Here is a 15,950-nt window from a genome sequence, read left to right as displayed (position 1 = left end):
GTGCCCATGTCTTTCACACACACACACCATACCAGTCATGCCCCCATGACCAGTTTCTGTCTCTCACACACCAATCATCTCCCAAACAGTCTTCGACACACACACACCAGTCACCTTCCTGAACAGTTTCTCTCATGCCATACACACACACACACACACAGGCTTCCCACTCCCGTGTTCTACTTACATATACGGGCTTCTCACTCTCATAATCACTTTCTCACACACACACACACACCAATCACCTTCCTGAACAGTTTCTCTCATGCCATACACACACACACACACACACACAGGCTTCCCACTCCCGTGTTCTACTTACATATATGGGCTTCTCACTCTCATAATCACTTTCTCTGTCTCTCTCTCTCTCACACACACACACACACACACACTCACTCACTCACTCACCAGTCTCTCACTCCCATGCTTGTTCTCTCCACGTGCACAGGCTTCTCATTCCCTGAATCACATTCTCTCATATTCACACACACACACCAGTCTTTTTCTCTCACACGCACCATCACCTTACCAAGCAGTCTCTCTCTCTCATGCATGCACACTCAACCAGGTTTCTCACTCCCATGCTGTCTTTCACCCCCACAACACCAGGCTTCTTACGCCCATGCTTTCTCACATACCCAGACTTCTCACTTCCATGCTTTTTCTCTCTCTCACACACACACATCAGTCACCTCCCTGACTAATGTCTCACACTCTCACATACACATCAGTCATCTCCCTGAGCAATCACTTTCATTGTCTCTCACATACACACACACACATCAGCTCTCTGACCAGTCAATCACACAGGCTGGCTGGCTGCTTCTCTCTCTTTCTCTCACTCACTTCCTTCCCCCCCCCCCCCCCCGAGCACAAATGGGAGCTGCAGCAGCCTCCGCTGGCCAAGAAAGAAGAATCCCATCGGCCGCGGGAGGCTCATGCTGCTGTCTCCTTTCTCCATTACCGGCTGCTTCTATTGCTCGAGGACCGATGCTGCAGCCGCTGCTGCTACTTTTTCGCGCGGCTCGGCTCTCTCTCCTTCCCGCGCACCGCGATTCACTTCCTGTTCCGGGTCACGGGAGGGGGGGGGGCAGGCGCAGGAAGAAGAAAAGGCCCAGCCACGGGTGCACAGCTTCTTCTAGCGCCGCTGCCGTTCCCGCTGGGCTTGAACGTGCTGACAGCCCGGCGGCAACGGCAGCGGGAGAGACCGGGAGCGCGCGACACAAGGCGACCCCTGTGTTTTGGGCGTTCGACCCCCGCCGGGCTCGCGACCCATAGGTTGAGAACCGCTGATCTGGAGGGACCACACTCACACTGCATTGCTGGCGACTGTTGCCACTCTCACTGCCAAAGCCCAAGAATCTGAAAGCCTTAAAGATGAAAAGGAGGAGGAGGAGAGAATGAGAAGAATCTGAACTGGGGAGAGAGGATTCTAAAGGAGGGGAAAAATGGGTAGAAATGATGGGAAACATGGATAGGGAATCAAAGGTGGATAGAGGTGTTTAAAATCATGAGAGGTCTAGAATGGGTAGATGTGAATCGGTTATTTACTCTTTCGGATAGTAGAAAGACTAGGGGGCACTCCATGAAGTTAGCATGGGGCACATTTAAAACTAATTGGAGAAAGTTCTTTTTTACTCAACGCACAATTAAACTCTGGAATTTGTTGCCAGAGGATGTGGTTAGTGCAGTTAGTATAGCTGTGTTTAAAAAAGGATTGGATAAGTTCTTGGAGGAGAAGTCCATTGCCTGCTATCAAGTTCACTTAGGGGCGGATTTTAAGAGCCCTGCTCGTGTAAATCCGCCCGGATTTACGCGAGCAGGGCCCTGCGCGCCGGTGCGCCTATTTTACATAGGCCTACCGGCGCGCGCAGAGCCCCGGGACTCGCGTAAGTCCCGGGGTTCTCTGAGGGGGGCGTGTCGGGGGCGGTCCCGGTCGTCGCGGCGTTTTCGGGGCGTGTCGGCAGCGTTTTGGAGGCGGGTACGGGGGCGTGGCTACGGCCCGGGGCGGTCCGGGGGCGTGGCCGCGCCCTCCGTACCCGCCCCCAGGTCGCGGCCCGGCGCGCAAGACGCCCGCTGGCGCGTGGGGATTTACGCCTCCCTCCGGGAGGCGTAAATCCCCCGACAAAGGTAAGGTGGGGGCTTAGACAGGGCCGGGTGGGTGGGTTAGGTAGGGGAAGGGAGGGGAAGGTGAGGGGAGGGCAAAAGGAAGTTCCCTCCGAGGCCGCTCCGATTTCGGAGCAGCCTCGGAGGGAACTGGGGTAGGCTGCGCGGCTCGGCGCGCGCCGGCTATACAAAATCGATAGCCTTGCGCGCGCCGATCCAGGTTTTTAGCAGATACGCGCGGCTCCGCGCGTATCTACTAAAATCCAGCGTACTTTTGTTTGCGCCTGGAGCGCAAACAAAAGTAGGCCTATTCGCGGAGTATGAAAATCCGCCCCTTAGAGAATAGCCACTGCCATTAGCAATGCTTACATGGAATAGACTTAGTTTTTGGGTACTTGCCAGGTTCTTATGGCCTGGATTGGCCACTGTTGGAAACAGGATGCTGGGCTTGATGGACCCTTGGTCTGACCCAGCATGACATTTTCTTATGTTCTTAACAATGAAGGAGGGGAGAAGAGAAAAAGAATTGAACATACAATATAGAGAGAGAGAAAAGAATGAAAAACTGAGATATGAACCGGAGACTAACAGAGAAAAGGGGAAGACAGATTAGAAGGTCACACAGGGGGGGGGGGGGGGGGGAAGTACTCCCATTATATTTCTACTTCAACTTTTTATTGTAATATGGTTTGGATGCTGACGGATTAAATCTTCAGTAGTTTGATCTAAGGGTCCGACTTGGTAATGTCATTGTCATGCTGTCATGGCCCAAGTAAAGCAATGATGTGACCTAAACAAATCCAATTCAAATACAATCATGAAAATTATTCCATATTTCCCCAAAGTCTTATGTGACCTGGACAGTGCAACACTTCTCCAGTTCTTCATTGGCATTTGCTATTAGGGTTTATGCCCATACCTGAAAACTCTTTGGATTCACCCAGAGACTAAGTAAAAATGCTTCAAAAGCCGGGTCTCCAGGGAAATGCAAAACAGCTCTGGCCTCTCTGTTTACTGCTCCCTTCAGTAAGCCTGAGGGGAAAGGAAGAAGGGCTCAGCCTGGAGCAGCAGGCAGCCGGTGGGGAGAAACTGGAGAGGAGCAGCAAAGCAAGCAGCTCAGTCCGCAGTTGTGATTTCAGAATCTGAGACTCAGCTAAAGTAGAGGGAGGGAGCATGGAGTCAGGGAGAGGAGGTGAGGGAGCAAAGAAAAATACTGGAGACAGGGAGAGAAGAAAGGGAAGGTCACTGGGGGTCATCTCTGGAGGGGGGGAAGTGGTGATGGTGGAAGCAGAGAGAGAGAGAGAGAGAGAGTGTGGATTAGCAGGGAGGGGTGAAAGAGAGAAAGCCGATACACATTATTCCTTCCTTTTTCCTCCCCTACTAATCAACAGCAATCTCAGGGTGACCATAACTTAAAAGTTCCTAAGCATGTTTATGCCTCGACATGTATAATACTGGTCACTAAAGAACTGCACATTCTCTGCCTGAGGCAGAAGCAAATGCATCCATGTCTGAAGCCCCTATGAGCTAAGTAAACTTTTCTCCATATTTGAGTGAATCGGTGAAGAGGCTGATCTGGGTGATGGAGGTGGGGGGCCATTAAAATCCTGTCTATCGAAACCCTTCCTCGAATGCTAGAGGAATAGTTTAAGAGACGCTAAATATTATTTTCCAGGTAAATATCTCATTTTGGTACAGCTGGCTGAGTGACAAAATCTGAGTCAAGCCGCAGACTTTCCCCAGATTGAAAAAAAGTAAATTGAAAACTTGAAAAACTTTCTGAGCAATAACAATATCAGTCGGTGACAACTGAGCAGATTCTGTGCTCGGTCCTAATCTCTTCCTGCCAAACACATAATGCATGGCAGGGCCAGGCTGGCACTAGATTTTCTGATAAGATTTCACTTTTTTTTACTGCCTCCCTGGCCCACCTCCCTCATTACAATCTGCTCTGTAATAGTGGGGGAGCCTGCTCAGAAGGCTGGAGGCGGCTGAAATACCGGGAGATTGCATCATTGCCATCTCTTCATCTCTGTGAAAAAATTCTGTTTTTTATACTACACTTCTTTTTTAAAACAAAACAAAAAAAAAAAAAAAAGCATCATTCAAAAATCCTTAGACTATGCAAAGGGAATGCAATTTTTATTCTATATGCAATAGTAAAGATGGACAGGATCTGTACTGGTAATGAATACTGCACCTCAAGTCCCTCAGTTTTAGCAAATGGTGGGAAAGGCAACTGCCAGGAATGAAGAGGGAGGGATAGAGGACCACGATGGTCTGGGAGGAAGGTCCACCATTCTCGATGAGGGAGAAAGGGAGAGACAAGTGCAGGGGATCAAGAAGGAGGGAGGAAGAGACAAATGGCAGGTGTGGAGAGTACATTAAACACAAAGGTTATTTAGGGGGGGACACACCCAGACATGGCAATCTCATATGACTTCTTCCCTCTGAAAAGCAGGCTTGAAGAGGTTCAATGTTTAGGAAGGGTAAAGGCCCTTTGAAAATTGTTATTCCCCACCACTGAGGGGAAAGTGAACATCATGCACACTTTTACCTGCAGGGAAAAAAAAAAGTGGGGCTAGGTCAGGGCAAAAAATACACTCAAGAAAATTTTGAGAGAACAACTAAAAGGCTTTCAAAAGTAAAGACTTAACAGTGAAACTGTACTTGACACAGATTTTATTAGTACGTCACACACGCTTTTTCTTTCAGGTCAGAGTGTCCCAGGCACCATTTTTAAAATGGCCGCCTTCCTGTCTATAAAGAATTTATAATACTTCTGACCTGGTATCTAAGGTTTTGGGGGGGAGGGGGTCATGGGGCTTGTAGGTCTTCCAGACCAGGGAGATGAGGGGTTCCTCTGGGAACGGCTTCTACTTCGGGGGAAGAAGACATTGGTTTGCCAGGGAGAGGAGGAAGGTTTTCTGCCAAAAGAAGAAAGTAATGCATTCGCCTGACAGAGTTTTCTGCTAAGAGGTTTGTTTTTGTGCCATGGTGGGGGAGAGGGAAGGATTCCTTGTGTAAATAGGTCATTTCACTTTGGACCAATTAAGCTAGGGGAAACCCAAGCTGTTGAACACAGAGGGGCAAATTTTAAAAGCCCTACGTGCATAAATCCAGGTGGATTTATGCGAGCAGGGGGGGTTACGTGCAAGCCCCGGGACGCGCGTATGTCCCGGGGCTTGAAAAAAGGGGTGGGGTGTGGGCGGTCTGGGATGGGGCGGGGGCATGGCCAGAGGCCTTCGTAGGGCCACTAGACCGGGGGATCACGTGCCGGCACTTGGCCAGCGTGTGCAACCTTCGCCTGCCTCGAGGAAGGCGCAGCTTCTAAAATAAAGGTCGAGGGGGTTTAGGTAGGGATGGGGGGCGGGTTAGGTAGGGGAATGGAGGGGAAGGTGGGGGGGGGGGGGCGGAAGGAAAATTCCCTCCGAGGCCGCTCCGATTTCAGAGCGGCCTCGGAGGGACCGGGGAAAGCCATCGGGGCTTCCCTAGGGCTCGGCACGCGCAAGGTGCACAAGTGTGCACCCCCTTCCATGCGCCGACCTCGGATTTTATAACATGCGCACGGCTGCGTGAGCTTGTTATAAATTCGGGCGTAGATTTGTGCGCGCACCGAGTTGCGCGCACAAATCTACGCCCGCGCGTAGGTACTAAAATCTGGCCCAGGAGCTTTACAGTGGCTGTGATGGCTTTAAGATGGCTATGATAATGCTACCATGTCCTGCATGCCATTATCAAAGTGCATCAGGCACTGGAACCCATGGCTAATGAGGCTTAGTAGAAAGATACCTTGGTTGGAAAATAAAATGTAGTTAATTTTAAGTTCCCAAAATGTATGCCTTCTGAGACTCTTGGTCAAATTATTCAAGGGAAATTGCTTTGCTTGTCTCACTTATTTGAAAAGGGATGTTATAACATTGCAAGGAGATTCTGTATTCTGTTTGGAAAATCACCATAATTCATATATGTCCCAGTTATATTTCTTTTATAGAAATAATCCCCAATACATGTTGCTCTTTTTATACAGCAATATTTAAGCTGTGTGCAGAAATTATACATGGCCTCGCTGGAAGGTGTTGATTTTAACAATTCAGAGGAAGTCATAAAGAAGATTAATACTTGGGTCGAAAATGAGACACAAGGTGAGGACAAACTGTTTTGATAAAAGATATGAAAAATAAATAGGATTTTACTGATAACTCATTCTAAGCTAATTGGGTCTCATTTTACTACCATGAAGAATAAATGCCAAAAAAGACTAGTCAGCAACTTTAATATTTTTTCAAAGACTAATAGTCTTTTAAAATATATTTAGATCCAAATGTGATGTATAACTTATGTAGTCTGTAACTCTTTAATAATGAACTCATGATTTAGAGAAACCTAAATTCAAGGGTAAAGAAAAAGAATATAGTAAAACATTTATCTTAAGGCTGATCATTTTCCTAAGGATTTACATACAGAAACACCAATTTGTGGAGATTACTGTTTGAAAATCAGTTTGGGGGCTATGCAGGTAAAAGTATGGTTTCATGTGTATTTTATGCACGTAGCAAGTAGACATTCCAGGGGACAGAGTTAAGATGAGGAAAGGATTTATACGCATACTCTCAATTTTCAGAAGTATGTGTGGAAATCCACATGGCGCAAAAAGTTATATTTTTATGCATGAACGCCATGCCGGGTCCTGTGCACACCCACACGTTTTCAAAGCCAATTTATGCGCATAAATCCACTTTGAAAATTTAGGATAAAGTCTGCAAGTAAATAGTACCCACAGACTTTAGTGCTAAGAAAATTGTTGAAAATTGTCCTCTATATATTTCTGTACACCATATGAGTGACATTTTCTATAATAAAAATAAAAACAAGATAATAATTTCAAGCCAAGTCCTATGAACACTTTTTCTTCTCAAATTAATGGGAAAATGGGGTTTTTTTTTGTTTTGTTTTTTTAAATTATCGGCTAGATCCATAATTTTTCTGGTAAAATATCATTTTGGTTTCTCGCTTTTATATAGATTAACTTATCCTGCAGACAGTGGTTGCTGTTGGTTAAATGGTTCAGGAGATAATGTATACACCGATAGACAAAGCAAATACATTAGTGATTTGTTTCTTTAAAAAAAAAAACTACTAAAAAATAAAAGCTGTATTTATGTGACTACCTAAGGTTGTTTTGACTATAACTGTTAATTCTCACCTTATGATGTCTTTGTACAATATGAAGCAATTCACTTTTGAACTTACTCCCATAATATATTTATGAGCCAATGTACTAAATTGAGGTACGTTTACCGCAGGAAAAAACATACCATGGGATTTACTATCCTGAGATACTCATTACTCATTTCTGAGCGAGGCAGCACGCAGTGGCAGCCACACGTCATAAGGCTGCTATCTTTTAAAGGGGCCCCAGAATCCTCCCAGCCCTGAGTCAATAAATCCCTGGGATTCTAGGGGGAAACCCCTTCTTCTAAACCCCCCTCAAGCAGCCAAAGCCCAAATAAATTACAGAATGTGGCCCCAGCTCAGCCTCCCCAATATCGAAGTTCCAAGCTCTTACCCCCAGAAAAACTGGCTCCCACCTTCCCCGGATCCCCTTTCCCACCCAACCCCAGGACCGCTCCAAACGTACTTCATATCCCTGGTGGTATACTGAGGGCAAGAGCACTACCTACGGGCTTCCCCCGTGGCACCATTTTCAAAACAGTGCTGGCTGATCTCAGGCACATCTTTGCCTTTATCATGGCCCCTTGAAATGAGGATCTCAGGAGCACATGAATGTGTGTTAGTGTTCTGAAGCTCCAAGGGAAAAGTTAACTACATCTTTGGAATCTTTTGAGTTGTATTCATTTAAATCAAATAACGCAACTTTCCAACTTTAATGCAAGTCTTGTTATTTCATTTGTATATTTATGAGCTGTTTTGCATGCTTCTGCAAAACAGCTCATTACCATACCAACACTGCACTAGTAGGGTCACTTTCCAAAGCGCAATAGCCCGTTACCGCATGCGATAATGCCCTAACGAATGCGATTATGGGCTTATCGCGGCAGTAAAATTAAAATTAGGGGAAGAAGTGGAGTTAGGGAGGAATTTGGGAGGGGTTTAGGGAAATGGGGTGGCGGCACCGCTGCCAGCGATCATGTTCTGGACATGATCGCCGGCAGTAGCGTGGGGAAATAGCACCACCTTTTAGCGTGGCACTATGGTGGCGATAGTATGCGGCACTGCCGTGATGCGGCCGGCTGCACACTAACCCCCCCGCCCCTTTTTTCTCCCCGCCCCCTTTACCGTGGCAGCTCATCATTACGCAGGGAATGACAAATCTAGGCCTTGGTTTGCTAAGGTACAAGTAAAAAATGTAAATTCATATCCCTCACATTAGCTAACGTATTTTAAAACATGCTAAACCAGTGATGACAATCTCCAGTCCTCGCATGTTACAAACAGGCCAGGTTTTCAGGATATCTTCAGTGAATATGCATGAGAAAGATTTCAATGCACTGTCTCCATTGTATGCAAACCTATCTCATGTATATTCATTGTGGATATCCTGAAAACCTGGCATGTTTGTGGCACTCGAGGACTGGAGTTCACTACCACTGTGCTAAACACCTGTTAAAGAAGTAGTGCATATTAGTAAATGATTCCCTTTAAAAGCAATAAAGAAATTGGTAAGAAATTGTTGCTTTACAACATGTCACTGTATTCAACTTAATGTGGTCTCGTTGCCACTTTGCCAATAAGAAAAGCAAACATGCAGCAAACACTTTAAAAAAAATAAATAGAAATGGGAAACTGAAATTTTTTTTGTCTTTATCTCTGTGAAGAAACACTGCACTAACGAGAATGTGCATGAACAACTCTTCTCTGATTTTGTTTTCTCAAGGTAAAATTAAGGATCTGTTTGCTAAAGATTCCATTGCTAAAGATACTGCTCTAGTCTTGGTGAATGCTGTCTACTTCAGAGGACAGTGGGAAAAGGAGTTTAAAAAAGAAAATACAACAGAAGCAGAATTCAGACTAAATAAGGTATGTAAATACGAACAGCATGTTCTGCCTGTGTGGTTCCGCTTCAGATGCATTGGCAAACATCTTCAGTGTATCATTCAGTGGTATTTTTGGTTGCGTGCAGAAAAGCTTCTGGTCTGTGATCTCTGTTATTTATCAGTAGCACCAGTTCAGAGGTCCATTTATTTATCTATTTATATATGAACATTTGATATTTCTGCTTTTCCCCAAAGTTGGTCTCAAGGCAGATCACAATAAATTGAAATGAACAGAAGCATTAGAACGCCTTACAGTTGAATCAGAATTTACAATTAACATAGCACTGGAATCTGGCATAGGGAAACCCATTTCTGAATAGTTTCAAGACCCAGTTGTGTCCCTGTTGCGTATAACACAGTCCTTCACTGGGAGTTCAGAAAGTTGGACCAAAGATGTGGGTCCTAGGGGAAGGGCTGGCTGAAAATCTATGCCTTAGCTTTTTTCCTGAAAAGCTAGCAGGGCTCCAGGCACAGGGTTAGTGGTACTTTGTTCCAAATTTATGGTGTATTCCAGCTAAAAGAGCAGGTTCTCATGCAGGGCAATCAGGCGCTGGACAGCGGAGGAAAGGAAAGAAGAGCCATTTTAGTGGACATGCATTCTCTTGAGGGCATGTAAGGGGAAAGAAGTTGAGAGAGGTATTCGGGGCCTATTTATTCAAGCTTTTGAAGACAAAGGAGAGTTTTTTTAATTTTATCCCGCTTTCTACTAGGAGACAGTGAAGTTGATGGTAGCATAAAGAGGATAGTAGCCAGGCAGAATAGCAGAAAACCCTCGAAGGTATAGAGCAGTGGTTCCCAACCCTGTCCTGGGAACCCCCCAACCAGTCGGGTTTTCAGGATATCCACAATGAATATGCATGAGAGAACATTTGCATGCTTGCTGCCATACCCCAGACTAAACACCATGCGGTAGATTTTAAAAGCCCTGCGCACATAAATCCTGCTGGATTTATGCGTGCAGGGCACTTGTGCGCCGGCGTGCCTATTTTGCATAGGCCGCTGGCGCGCGCAAAGCACCAGGACATGCATAAGTCCCGGGGCTTTGCTTGGGGGGGCGTGTCGGGGGTGTGTCGGGGGTGACATGGCGTTTGGGGCATGTCCAGGGCGTGACGGCGGTCCGGGGGCGGGGACGAGTGCTCCGGCACAGCGGCCTGTGGCTGGGCAGGGAGACGGCGACGCGCGCAAGTTACGCCTGCCAGAGGCAGGCATAACTCGACGAAATAAGGTAGGGGAGGGGGATTTAGTTAGGGCTGGGGGGTGGATTAGATAGGGGAAGGGAGGGAAAGGTGGGGGGGACAAAAAAAAAAGTTCCCTCCAAGGCCGCTCCAATTTTGGAGCGGCCTCGGAGGGAACGGAGGCAGGCTGCGCGGCTCGGCGCGCGCAGGCTGCTGATTTTGCACAGCCTTGCGCACGCCAACCCAGGATTTTAAAGATACGTGCGGCTACGCCTGTATCTTTTAAAATCCGGCATACTTTTTAAAAATCTGCCCCCATGGGTTCTTGCTGCTACTCTACCTTTCCTCCATACCCCAGACTCTACATCTTGGAGTATTCTTGCCACTATGGGTGGCTGCTTTGCACCTCTCATGGTATCTTCGGGTCTTCATGCCACTCTTTGTGCAGCTTTGCCCCTCTGTCAGTGCTGGGAGGAGGGGGTTATGCCACCTTTGCTGCTTTATTCCCCTCTCATATTGCCTTAAGATGTTCATATCACTCTTGGTGCCAATTTGTCCCTCTCTTGCTGACTTTGGAAGTTCATGCCATTATCGGTGCTCTGCTTTGAAGCTTTGGGGTGCTCTTACCACTTTTCCTGGTTGCTCCTCTCATGGTGCCCTGTCAAACTCCTGCCACTGGTGCCTTTATGGTGCCTTAGTCTATTCATGCAACTTTAGGAGCTCCTTTGCCATAGTCTTGGTGCCCTGGAGTTATCTTCCCCCTTCTCATGATGTCTCCCCACAGCTTGCATTAGAAGTGTTTAGAAAACCCAGTTTTTGAAGCTCAAAATAGGCTGCAGTACTTTCCCCATTGACTTTAATAGGAAACAAAAACAAAAAAACAAATGGAATGAATAAACAAAAAAATATATTTCTTTTGAAATGAAGAGAGGTGACCTACGAAACAAATAAATGAACCAAAACACAAAATTTGCCTTTACATGTCCCTAAGAAACATGTTGAAGACAACATAGAAAAGGTAAATATGCTGGACTACTTTTCAGTGATCACTGAAGCCCACTGTGGGAGAAGGAAAACAAGTAGTAGGAATAAGTACTTATGATGATACCAAACCATTTACAGAACAGTATTTTCATGGACCTAGAAGAATTAAACATAGGCAAAGAAAGGAGGCTAGATGGGGTACATCCTAGGATATTAAAGGAGCTAAAAGAGATTCTGGAGCTAACAGATCTGCTCATCCTTTGGAGATGGGAGTGGTTTTGTGGTGGGTAAATTAATAGGGATGTACAGTCTTTTGAAACTACATATCCTATGTCGTTTTGTGTCATTTTGAATTTTAAAAAATGAAAAAATGAAGAAAATGGGTATTTTTCTGTTTTATTTATTTTTTTTGTTTTTATTTATTAATTTATGCATGTTATTTGCAAATAGTGCTCATGAAAAGAGTTCAGTGCATGCTATTTGCAAATAGAATGCACTAAATACATTTAATGCATGGAAACATTATGCACTAAAAATGAAAAATGAAACAAAATGAACTTTGCATGAATGTCCCTATAATTTAATGGATACTCCAATAAAGAATAGGATAATGACATTTCTTGAATATGAGGCAGCATAGCTTTACCAGAAAGAGATAGATTGAATCAATTTATTTTGATTGGGTGACCAGCTGATTAGATTAAAGGTTTGCATTGTTTGAAGTGTATTGGATTTCAGTAAAGCTTTTGATATTCTCCCACATACAAATCTCATAAATAAATTTAACAGCCTGTGGATGGCCCCAAGATGGCATCCTTGGATTTGAAACTGTTTAAGTGATAGCAGGACTGAGTTGAGAAATGCCACCTTAATGCATGCCCCTTATCTATTGGCTATTTGTTCCTGATTTTTAAAGAATTGGAATGCATAGATATAATAAACCATGTCAGCCCAATCAATTGTGATAAATATGATTGCAATCACTGTTTCTTCTTTTATAACTTTGCTGTTATATCTCAGAACACACCTTACACTTGTATATATATCAACCTTCATGACACTGTGCTTTGCACAATAATGCAGATGAGCAATTAAACATCCATCTAATGCTGAAGACATAAATGTATGAATATGGGATTTTGTTATATGCAAGAATAACTGAATGAAATTAAGTCTAACATCAGTTTTGTAAATGTATTTTTATAAAGAGAGAAAGCAGGACGGTGCAGATGATGTATCAGAATGGTAAATTTAAACTGGCCTCCATACCTGAGATGCACATGATGATCCTTGAACTCCCATATTGTAAGAAGAAATTCAGCATGCTTGTACTGCTCCCAAATGATATCGCTGATAACTCCACTGGCCTGGAAGAGGTGATGTTTCTTTTTTTATTTGATCCATTACAATTGGTATTTGATATCAATATAAACTTCAAAGCTATATTCACATTCAATGAAAAATAAAATTTAAATAAATTAAAATAAATAAGATTAAATATATGTTATATATGTGGCTAAGATCTAAAACAATTTACTGTATATACTCATGTATAAATTAAAAGATTTTACCCACAAAACCGGTCCTTAAAATCGTGGTCATCTTATCCATGGGTCAATCCACATTATGCTGGTACCACAATTCAAGATGCATGAGTGAATCGTTCGCACACTCCTCCTCCCGATCCCTTAACTCACCGGCTGCTAGAAGGACAGCGACGGCACTTGCAGTTGCACAGGTACGTCCTCCCCGCTCCCAAACCAGGGTCTGATTGTGCACTTAGAACTGCATGGTTCAAAGTGTGCCTCTGGGACCCCGCGGGAGAGGAGAGAGGATATGCCTGAGTGTCATCCTCATAGCAGCAGCGATGGATCCGGAGGAGTTGTGGGGGAAAAACTGTTCTACTGCCACACTCGGAGACCGCAAGGGAGGAGGAAGGATGCTCCTGAGCAAATGCAAGTGCCGTCGATGTCCAGATAGCAGCGGATAAGTTAAGGAATCTGGGGGGGGGGGGGGGGGAGGATTCACACAGGAGAGGCAGTCATGGGGGAGGGAGGGATTAGGACAGCAGGGACATTTTCTTAAGTTGTTAAATGATAATGTTTCTTATGAGACACTTTATTCTGCTTTCAAAAAATAAATAAAAGCGATTTTCTTAAGTTATCAGTTTGTTTCTTAGTATGATTTCACCATTTCATAAGCCCCCTAAGTTTTAGCCTCGACTTATCCATGGGTGACAGATAATTCTTGATTTGGGGGCCCAAAAATACCCTTGAATTATACATGAGATTGACTTATACACGAGTATATAGAGTAGGTTAATTTTAGCTTAAGTTAAAATATGAAATAGGTCTGAAAGAACTCAAAAATGAAATTTCAGCCCTATTACAAGTAATTTGTAACCTATCATTAAAATAATCCATTGCACCTGATGACTGGAAGGTGACCAATGTAAACCTGATATTTAAAAAGGGTTCCAGGGGTGATTCAGGAAACTACTGACCAGAGATCCTGACTTCAATGCCAGAAAAAATCATGGAAACTGTTGTAAAGAATAAAATCACAAAATATTTAGATAGACCTGGTTTGATGGGACACAGCCAACATGGATTTACCCAAGAGAAGTCTTGCCTCACAAATCTACTACATTTTTTTGAAGGGGTGAATAAACATGTGGATAAAGTTGAACCAGTAGATATGGTATATTTGGATTTTCAGAAGGCTTTTGACAAAGTCCCTCATGAGAGGCTTCTAAGAAAATTAAAAGATCATGGGATAAGAGGTGATGTCCTTTTGTGGATTATAAAATGGTTAAAAGACAAGAAACAGAGAGTAAGATTAAATGGTCTGTTTTCATAGTGGAAAAAGGTAAACAGTGGAGTGCCACAGGGATCTGTACTTGAACTGATGCTTTTTAATATATTTATAAATGATCTGAAAAGGGGTACGATAAGTGAGGTGATCAAATTTGCAGAGGACACAAAAATATTCAGAGTAGTTAAATCACAAGCGGAATGTGATAAATTGCAGGAGGACTTTGCGAGACTGGAAGATTGGGCATCCAAATGGCAGATGAAATTTAATGTGAACAAGTGCAAAGTGATGCATATAGGGAAAAATAACCCTTGCTGTAGTTACACGATGTTAGTTTCCATATTAGGAGTTACCAAACAGAAAAAAGATGTAGGCATCATAGTGGGTAATAGAGATGTGCATTTGTTTATCACGAATTAGGCAGGAGAAAAGCAAATGCAAACTGGCTCAGGTCCCACTAACATAAAAAGTGCACAATAGGTCAGATATACAAAAGGGATGCTGGATTTTAGGAAATGGGAAAAAATATGTATCCTAAAAATAAATGGTTATGCAAATATTGCATTTTGAAAGCCATGTTCTACGATCCAATTGCAATTTTTATGGTACCGTTAGCATGTCATGGCAGCCCAAATTTCAAGGTAATTGAGGGCTCCCCCAATCCCAATAATATTATAATTAGGGGGTCGCGTTAGCAAGGAGGCGGTCTGCCGGTTATGAACACCGACGCCGTGTTTATCGGTATAGGTTTTCATAATGCAGCCGGCTGAGTTTTTTTTTTAACTTTTAAAAGAAGTACAGAAAAGCAATTTTTTCTGCTTTTCTGTACTTCTTTTACATGTGTGTCTGAGATGCACATTTATTTTTTTGCATTTGGAATGAATAATAGGCTCATTCACATGCATTTCAATGTGATGAGACTCTCCCATTCACTCTGTGTGGGGCGCGTGTTAAATAGGCGCTAATCCTCTTATTGCATTAAGGGGTGGATTACTGCCTATTTAACCTGCTTTCAACTGTGGGTTATACAGTACGCTCGGCTGAACGCACTTTATTGCATCAGCCCCATTATTTGTTCCCTAAAGACTGATGTCGTCTTTTCTTTTATATAATGCCCAACACTTTTTACTCTAAATTCTTATGGTTGTGCCTGAAAGTCACTAATACATGGCATTAATTTTTACAACCCTAAAGACATGCTCCATATGTGTCAAACTGAAGTTTACAGAGTTGCAAAAGATGTTCCCTCATACTACATTCCATTTGATGCTGTCCAAACAGCAGGGGACAATTACGTTTTGTGTTTGGTATTTCAAACCTTTTGAAGTATGACAGATATGCTACAAATTCATGCTTTAAAGGCAGAGATGGTTGTGAAAAATCAATTATAAGCATTAGATATAAAATCAAAATGACTTTGATGGAAATTTCTAAACAATTTTGGAGTTCATACATCAAAAAATCATTAATCTTTCTAATGCTAGGATTGAAGTGGACTGCTCAGAGGCAGCATGAGTATTTTAGCACTGGCTGAATTTATCATCCAGTGCCAAATTAATGGTACATGAGGCAATTCAAGTCTAAATGCAAAATTAGAATTATATTCTTCTGGGCTTCTTTTTGCTAAATGAGTTCCCTTGGCATTTTGCTAATCAATATTTGAATCAATAACCATATGATATTGTCCTTCCTTAAATAGTTAGGGGCAGATTTAAAAGGGTTACGCTCATAAGTTAAGTGTGTAACCCTTGAAAAAAAACCCTGTGCGCGCTGAGCCTATTTTGCATAGGCTCAGTGGTGCGCGCAAGCC

General features: G+C 43.7%; 1 protein-coding gene across 1 annotated transcript in view; it reads left to right on the top strand.

Annotated features, from left to right (window-relative positions):
- LOC115084906 (serpin B4-like) overlaps positions 1 to 15,950 on the top strand; it is a 93,233-nt gene that overhangs the window by 55,247 nt on the left and 22,036 nt on the right. Inside the window, exons 5-7 of the mRNA XM_029590314.1 lie at positions 6,140 to 6,254; positions 9,008 to 9,150; positions 12,535 to 12,702. Of these exons, the coding sequence (XP_029446174.1) occupies positions 6,140 to 6,254; positions 9,008 to 9,150; positions 12,535 to 12,702 (426 nt within the window). The remainder of the gene's footprint in view (positions 1 to 6,139; positions 6,255 to 9,007; positions 9,151 to 12,534; positions 12,703 to 15,950) is intronic.

Source organism: Rhinatrema bivittatum, chromosome 2, assembly GCF_901001135.1.
Source record: "Rhinatrema bivittatum chromosome 2, aRhiBiv1.1, whole genome shotgun sequence".
Lineage (NCBI taxonomy): Eukaryota > Metazoa > Chordata > Amphibia > Gymnophiona > Rhinatrematidae > Rhinatrema > Rhinatrema bivittatum.
The sequence above is the reverse complement of the archived record's forward strand: the minus strand, read 5'-3'. Positions and strand labels throughout refer to the sequence as shown.